The 9,092-nt window shown below is 33.2% G+C and overlaps 1 protein-coding gene across 1 annotated transcript; it reads left to right on the top strand.

Annotated features, from left to right (window-relative positions):
* Positions 1–5,285: 5,285 nt before the first annotated feature.
* On the top strand, positions 5,286–8,545 carry LOC132926226 (zinc finger MYM-type protein 1-like). The gene is made up of 7 exons (XM_060990565.1): positions 5,286–5,610; positions 6,491–6,734; positions 6,812–6,849; positions 6,919–7,418; positions 7,511–7,631; positions 8,072–8,403; positions 8,504–8,545. The coding sequence occupies exons 1-7, from the start codon at positions 5,286–5,288 to the stop codon at positions 8,543–8,545; spliced, it is 1,602 nt and encodes a 533-aa protein (XP_060846548.1).
* The last annotated feature ends 547 nt before the right edge of the window (positions 8,546–9,092 follow it).

Genomic DNA, 9,092 nt, shown 5'->3' with positions numbered 1-9,092 from the left:
ACATGTTAGCAGTGCGGCGGAGAACTAACTGACAACGACACTACGACAGTAAAAGATATTATAAAATAATAATTGACAAATAATATTTATAGAATATTACGTCGGGTCACCCCGCGCACACACGCCGTACATACAATATAATATATATATATAAAAGTGGATGTGGGATCGCTCGGTCGTCGGTGCGATAAGCCCGCGACGATTACCAAATACTAAAATAGCGTCCCACAGCCATACATAGCAAATAATAAAATAAAATAATATAAAAGTAATGTATATCATACAGTTCGGCCAATTCTGACACTTGTTCGTCTCGAACATGTTTACATAATAATTAAAAAAAATGATACAACCAAAACAATATTAATGTATAATACACATAAAATATAGTATTATAATACTAAAAAAAAAGAAAACATAATACAAATAATTAATTGAATTTATTTAACCCACTTTTTCATACGATCCGGTCCTACGATACCTTCATATGGACGTTGTGTGACCTGATACCCTTCAATGTCGCTCACCACGTATCTATCTCGATCTAGAACTTTCTTTATGACATACGGCCCTCGAAACTTTGGAATCAATTTTTTATTACGCCCCACTGTCACGTCCGTATTAGTGATCATTACGTAGTCGTTTTCTTTATACCTAGTCGCTTCCTTATGTTTCGCATCATATTGTATTTTATTCGCTTCCTGGGTCTTAATAATACGATTTGCGGCCTCTAATCTCATGCTCTCAAAATCAACCGTGTTCTCAGTTACCGCGTCTTCCAATGTTCTACGTACCTCGTCGTTGACTTCACCTACTTGATTAATTCCGAATAATAACACGCTTGGACTTTTCCCCGTGGACCTGTGTATTGTATTATTAATAGCAAATTCAGCCTTATATAACACTCGATCCCATTTATTTACGGCATCCGCTAGTTTAGCGAGCATAGGCACAATAGACTTGTTTACGATTTCGACCTGTCCGTTTGCCCTAGGTGTACCTGACGCTATTAATACCAAGTTTACTGATTCACTTTCCAAAAATTCCGAAAAATTTTTAGACGTAAAGCACGTACCTCGATCGCTTATTATTCGACGTGGTTTAGAGTAGGTTCGAAAATAATCGCGTAAGTGTTTGATTGCTTCTTCAGATTTAGTAGTACGACATGCTTAAAGGCGGACGAACTTTGTGAAAGCGTCAATGACAACAAAAATATACTTATTTCTATTTCCTGTTTTCTCTAGTGGTCCTAAATGATCAATGTGTACAGTTAAAAACGGTTTGTCTCCTTTTTGAATATTATGGAGTAGACCCTCTTTTCTACCATTTGGATTCGAAAATTCGATACACTTCAAACAATTATCAATATAATGTCGTACCTTAGCCTTTATACCCGGGAACCAATACACGCGGGAAATGTTTTCAATCACCTTAAATAGACCTACGTGCGCCATGTCGTCGTGACATGACCTTATAACATTTATTTCCATAGATTCTGGTACGTAAAACCTAATGTGTTTGTTTTCCTTTCGATAAACTAATCCATTACGGAGCTCATAGAATTTATTGTCACCATTCTGTAGCTTATCTCTAATTTTAACAATCTTATCATCGGTATTTTGTCTAATAGCGAGAACTTGCTCAAAAGTATTCGATTCTAAAATAAGTATAGCGTGACATCTACTAAAAGCGTCAACGTGTTGCATATTCTTATTAGATCGATGAAAAATTTCGAAATCGTAGTTTTGTAGAAATAACGCCCACCTGGAAATGCGTGGATTAATATCCTTTTTATTTGACGTGAGTCTAAAACTATCACAGTCTGTGATTACCTTAAATGTTATACCTGATAAATATATGTGAAATCGTTTAATCGCATAAACGACAGCTAAACACTCTAATTCAAAACTGTGAAATTTCGATTCATTAGGCGACGTACGCTGACTAAAATAGAACACCGGCTTAAACTTATTGTCAGCTTGCCCTTGAAATAATATAGCACCAAAACCGGTCGAGCTCGCGTCGCAGTGCAACTCTGTTACGGCAGTAGGCGAATATATAGCCAACACGGGCGATTTAGTTAATGCCAAATTTAGATATTCAAACGCGTTCCGTTCTTCTTCGCCGAACGTGAAATTAACATTTTTTTTCACTAGGTCATATAACGGCTTTGCAATTATAGAAAAATTTAAAATAAAGCGACGAAAATAACTCGCCAACCCAAGAAATTGTCGAACTTGTTTCGAATTTTTCGGTACGGGATAATTGAGCATAGCCTCTACGTGTTTCGAACTCGGTCGCACGCCATGTTCGTTAATTAAATAACCTAAGTACTCAATCTCCGGATAACCAAAAAAACACTTGTCTGATCGAAATTGTAGATCATACTTTGCAGCCAAACAAAAAACTTCTTTTAATATTTTTAAGTGTTGGGGAAAAGTTTCGGTCGCTATTAATAAATCGTCTAGATATACCATTAGTTCCCCCCGGCCAATTAATTCACGGAAAATGAATTGAATAAATCGATTAAACACTCGTGGGGAATTTGTTAAGCCAAATGGCATCCTTAAATACTTGTACTGTCCTAAAGGTGTAACAAAAGACGTATACTGTACGGACTTTTCATTCATACGGACATGGTGGAAACCGTTTTTTAAATCAATAGACGTGAATATTTTTTTATTTTTTAGTCTGTCCAACTGATCGTCAATCAGCGGAGTCGGGAAATTGTCTTTAATCGTGATTTTGTTTAACTCCCTATAATCTACACATAATCGATAACCTCCAGATTTTTTCCGAACTAACACAATAGGACTACTATACGGACTGTTGCTCTCTCTTATAATACCTTCGGCCAATAATTCGTCAATGATAACACGTAGACCACGTTGTTCGCTATACGAAAGACGTCGGAGACGAAATGAAATAGGCTGCTCATGCTTAAGAATTATTTTCATATCAAAGTCTAAATTATTGTCCTCGTCCCGTGTGTTCTTATTCGAAATATAATCAACACTATATAACTCATTAAATGCGTTCCTCAATTCTAAACTTAATACTGGGTTTACGTTCAATTTATTATCATTATTTTTAATCGCACAATCGTCGTAATCAATACACAATATTTCTTTAAAATTAATATCGGTTGCGTCCGAATTTCCCGTATTTAATTGTGCTATGTCTACAATATTATTTTTAAATTCAATTTTGTATCCCGGTTTATTTAAAAAGTCCCTTCCCAGAATAGCATTCGCATTCATAGTACAATTAGACACTACATAAAATTTTAAATACATTTCAACATCATTATTAATTATTACATTCGTATCAAATATACCGCATACATTTAACTTCGCGCCGTTAATACCATAAAAGTTATTTTTACTCACCATTTGCGTAGTATATAATTTACTTGGAACCAACTCACTCTTGATCAAACTGATCGGGCTTCCCGTGTCGACTACAGCATTGACGGAAATGCAGCAAAACTCGGACTCCTCCACCGGAACGTTGAATTGGCATTGTACCTCGTACGGTGCTGAATACTCGTCGAGCGGATCCTGGTGGTCTCGTGCGACGTCGATACTCATCAAACTGGCCGATTTTTCTTTCTTCCCCTCGTCATTCCTACGCTTGAGTGCTGGGCACGAACCTCGTTGATGCGTCGTCGACCCGCATTCGTAACATGCTCCCTTTTCGCGTCTAGGTTTTGGGCACTGCGGTGATAAATGCAATTTTGAGCCGCAATTATAACATAAACGCGACGATTCGTCCTTTCGTTCTACGGTCATTTTCGTATCTTCTTGTTTAATAGACACGACATTGTTTGGACCATGCAGTGTAGTCGATTTTTGTGACACACTTTCTTTAACGCTTGGTATTTGCCGAACACGTGTAGAACGGGATATATCGAGCCGTTCGTACTCGACTATATCGCTTAATAAATCATCTTCATCCACATGATTACGTCCGAGCAAATACACACTTAAGTCTTTCGAATATAACCCTTCCAGTATCTGAATTTTACTTTCATAAAACGACATACCGACTTGACGACATAAAAATACTTTTTCGTGGTAGTACTCACGTATATTTTCGTTTCGTAACTGAACGCGCCGCGACATTTCCTTCCAACGGTCGCCAATCATAACCACACCAATAAAAGTTTTATGAAATTGTCTCTCAAAATCTGACCAATGTTCTATTTCTCGAGATGCAAACCAGTGTCGAGCCGCGCCTTCTAAATTGGCCCGCACAGATTGAAGTTTGAAATTATCTGGCCAACGGTGCAAATTTGCAACACCGTTTACCGTCCGTAACCAATCGAGAGCTTGTGAACCCGTACACAATCCATTGAATACCGGTATCGACTTGTTCAGATCTGGTGCGATAGTTATGTCGTTCGATGGTTTATTACTGTTTTGTTGTCCTTTCAATAGTTCCATAAGCATACTGTTTTGTTTTACGAGTGTATCGATTAAAGTGTTCGTATCTACTGAACACGTGGGAGGGTTTGACGTACATCCATTCTCTTCATTCATATTGTCAGTTTCATTCGATTTATTATTTTCTTCCAATAAATTTACTTCCGGTACATTCATTTCGTTCGATTCCTCCAATTCATTAACATTCAAATCATTACATTCTGTGGTAGTCGCACAATGTTTACTCGCATTCCGTGTTAACATTGGCATTTCGTGAATCCCACTTCTGAAAACTGTAAGAGTCAAAACTCTTGGAAGGCCGATGGAGTAAATAAAAAAAAAGAAGGTTCATACGAAATACAGTAACACATCAATGTGCGTCTCTTTATTCTACTTTAACAAGACATGTTAGCAGTGCGGCGGAGAACTAACTGACAACGACACTACGACAGTAAAAGATATTATAAAATAATAATTGACAAATAATATTTATAGAATATTACGTCGGGCCACCCCGCGCACACACGCCGTACATACAATATAATATATATATATAAAAGTGGATGTGGGATCGCTCGGTCGTCGGTGCGATAAGCCCGCGACGATTACCAAATACTAAAATAGCGTCCCACAGCCATACATAGCAAATAATAAAATAAAATAATATAAAAGTAATGTATATCATACAAGTGTAACACGCCTGTACATATAATATATTTTTTGTTTATTGACAACCTTTTTTTTTTTTGGTCGATCGCGACAACCTAGAAAAACTCGGAGGTCGATCGCAGGTCTATCAAAGTTGGCCAGCCCTGCCCTAAAGGATTTTATCAACTTTATGTACTACACGTAATTTATAAAATGAAACCTTTATCTGTCGTTTATGCGTTATTACCAAAAAAAACACAGACAGTTTATGTAGAACTTTTGATGACTCTCAAAGACACGTGTTCATCAGTGAAGTCATTTTCTATTGATTTTGAACTTGCTTTGATAAAAGCGATTGAAGAAGGTTTTGAAGACAGCGTTTCCATACATTTGTGCTATTACCATCTTAGTCAAAGTGTGTGGCGTAAAGTCCAAAATCTTGGTTTGGCATCAAAATATACAAAAGACAAAGAATTCCGTTGTTCAGTACGAATGATCAATGCATTGGCCTTTTTACCACTTAATATTATTAAAAAAGGTACCATACTCATACACGTACATAATATATACATATATTTTTTTTAAATTTAAATATATTTTTTATAGGTATGAGCTTATTATATGACATTTTTTCATATGATAATGATGTGGATGATATTTTAACATACTTCGATGTAACATATGTTAATGGGCCGTACAAATTAATTAACAATACGCAAGTTATGTGCTTCAAAAGGAGACCATCTATGTTTGCTCCATATATGTGGAATGTCCACAATGCCACAAAATTAGGTTATAGTAGGACTAATAATGTATCAGAAGGTTGGAACAATAAGTTCCAACATTTAATTAGATTTGAACATTCACATATATATATATTTATTGAAGCTTTACAAATGATGAACTCCATTACTCAATGGAGATTTTAAAACTAAATACAGGTATTCTAATAAATTGTAAAATTAAATCAAATGAAGAACGGCTTAAAAACATATGTAAAACTTCTCAATTCAAAACAAATAGTGAAATTATTATTTTTTTTAAAAATGTATCCTACGTAATTAAACATTAAATTTTTATTAAAATTAATACAAAATCGTTTATCTTTTCATTTTATTAGAATAAACTTGTTAATTATATTATTATATTATACGCTGATTATTCAGTATTTATAAATTTTATATTCGGTGTCAATTGTCCTATCAGCGGGTGTCAATTGTCCTATTATTGGGTGTCAAATGTCCTAGAATCGTAATATTGTGTCAAGAATTAGCGTTGCGTGGACATAATGATTCTGGGAGCATATATGGTTATTATAGTATTTGTTTTATACTTTTATTTATTTTGCCATAGCTTTTTGTATATATTATATTTGATATATTTTTGTATCACTTAACTGTAAGTCATTTATATTACAGATCGTGATAATATAAATCAAGGCAATTTTAGAGCCATTTTAAAATACCGTGCTGATGGTGATGACTATTTAAAAAGTATTTTGCAAAAAGAAGGAAGAAATAAATTTATTTGTCCCCAAATTCAGAATGAAATAATTTCAGTGTGTGGTGATGTAATTTTGAAAAAGATTGTGAATCAAGACAATGACTCAAAATGTTTTACTGTGTTGGCTGATGAAACCACTGATATATCAGTGGTTGAACAGTTAGATTATGTGTTAGATATGTTGACAAAAATAAAAATGTGAATGAAGATTTTTTTAAATTTATTCCTGTTCAAAGTTTGACAGGCAAAAATTTAGCAGATTCTATATTGAATGGTAATTTAAAAAAATATGGCTTACATTTTTTGAAACAATTTATTTTGATATTTTAATTTGGTATAATAGGATTGATGAATTGTGGGGTTGACTGCAAATATTTATATGGACAAGGTTATGATGGTGCAAGTAATATGGCAGGCCACATGCAAGGCGTTCAAGCCCATGTTAGAGCAATGTATCCTAAAGCTTTGTACATACATTGTGTAGCTCATTCTTTAAACTTGGCTGTCTCGACACCTAGTAACATTAAACCTATAAGGAATTGTTTAGGAATTATAGAAAAGTTGTACGTTTTTTTCAATACACCCAAACGTAACAATGTTCTGCTGTCTTGTATTGAAAATAGTGATACCGATATAAAAGTGAAAACTCTTAAACGTCTTTGTGCCACAAGATGGGTACAAAGATATGATGCGGTTCACGATTTTGTTGAGCTATTTGAGTTTGTCTTAGAAGCATTAGAGACTATTTCAGAGTGGAATGATTCATTAGGTTCCACTACAGATGCAAATTTACTACTGAAAGCTATGGATTCTGAGTTTATAGTGTCAGTTTATGTTGTTAAGGTATTTTTTTTTTTTTTATAAATCTTGAAATTAAAACAAGTACCTATAGGTTAAAATTATGTAATTAAAAATATCATTTCTTATGTATTTAGCTGTTGTTTTCATTTGGTCTTCCTTTATGTCAGCAATTACAAAAAGAAAGGATTGATTTAAAGGAAGCAGTTGACCTGACAAAAGACATTGTTTCAGAATTGAAATCTATGAGAAGCGAATGTGATAACGAGTTTAAAAAAATATTCCTTCAATCAAAGGTTAAAAAAATGACACAAATATATGTTAAGTATATTGTATATACTAGTTATTGATATAAACATTAAAAAAAAAAAATAGGTAGTGGCTGTTAAAATGGATATTGAGTTGACAGTCAAACGGTTAAATAAAAGACAAACAAATCGAGCAAATCCATTGTCTGATCAAAAAATGGATGCGGAATCTTACTATAAAATAACTGTTTTTATACCATATGTTGATTATTTCATAACTGAATAGGAAAATAGATTTTTGGCACACTCAGACATTTTCAAAGGTAGTATAATAATATAATATTATGTAGTCTAATATAAAAGATTAACTAATGTGTAAATAATAGTGTAATATAATAATATTAACAAATATTATTTATTAGTGTATTTGAAATTGTTTTAAATTTTTAGGGTTTGAGAGTTTATTTTCTTCTAATACAGTTTTAACTGAAGTTGAAGAAACTTCATTTAAGAAATTAGTTGAATTTTACCAACCAGATGTAGAAAAATTAGACGTTTTACTGGTTGAGCTAAAGTTGTGGAGGCGCAAACTAAGCAGATCATCTAATAATGAACCAAAATCAGCTCTTCAAGCGCTTATTGAATGTGAAGCTAATATATTTCCTAATATATTTATAATAATCAAAATTTTATGTACATTGCCTGTATCCACTACAACATTTGAGCGGATGTTTTCATCCCTTAAAAGAATAAAAACATACTTAAGAAATACCATGTCTGAAGTAAGACTAAAAATCATTAACTTTTTATTAATTGTCATAAAATGATTATCATTACATTTTCATAATAATTAATTAACAATCATTATTTTTTATTAAACAGGATCGAATGAATGGATTAACTATGTTAGTACACATCCAATAAGTATGTCTACTAGTATGGATCGAATACTATCATTTAGTTTATTATTTTTTTCATAATAATGCAATATGAGAGCACCTTGTATAGTTGAATTCAAAACTTCATCAACTTTCACTTCATGATTAGATAATTGATGCGATATTTAATGATCTTTATTTATATTTACAATACTTGTATTATTACTTTGCCATTTCGCAAGTTCATGTTCGAACTTAAAAATTATTCCCCAAGGAAATTTTGAGAATAGTTTCTCCACATGTTCGAATTTCATAGTAGCAAGGATTGTAATGTCAATTAATTGATCTACAAAAAAATTGAAATAAATTCATTGACAATATATTAACTAATGTTCATAATGTTTATTCAAAGGCACCAGCTCAGGGGGGCATCCCTCCAGGGAATTTGTAACTGAATGTACTATTATAGTTTAGTATTAATATCGCTATAACTAATATTTGATTTTAAGACATTTTTATCTTGTCCAGGGTGAAATTTTATCCTGCGGGTGTGCTTGTGTTTATTTATATTAAGAATGTTTTATTGTAAGAAG

Source organism: Rhopalosiphum padi, chromosome 3 (assembly GCF_020882245.1).
Source record: "Rhopalosiphum padi isolate XX-2018 chromosome 3, ASM2088224v1, whole genome shotgun sequence".
NCBI classification, from domain to species: Eukaryota; Metazoa; Arthropoda; class Insecta; order Hemiptera; family Aphididae; genus Rhopalosiphum; species Rhopalosiphum padi.
The sequence above is the reverse complement of the archived record's forward strand: the minus strand, read 5'-3'. Positions and strand labels throughout refer to the sequence as shown.

Coding starts and splice junctions, on each gene's coding strand:
- LOC132926226 (XM_060990565.1), top strand. CDS start 5,286: ATGAAACCTTTATCTGTCGTTTATGCGTTATTACCAAAAAAAACACAG. Junction 5,611..6,490: donor ACTTAATATTATTAAAAAAG/GTACCATACTCA, acceptor TTTATATTACAG/ATCGTGATAATATAAATCAA. Junction 8,404..8,503: donor TAAGAAATACCATGTCTGAA/GTAAGACTAAAA, acceptor TTTATTAAACAG/GATCGAATGAATGGATTAAC.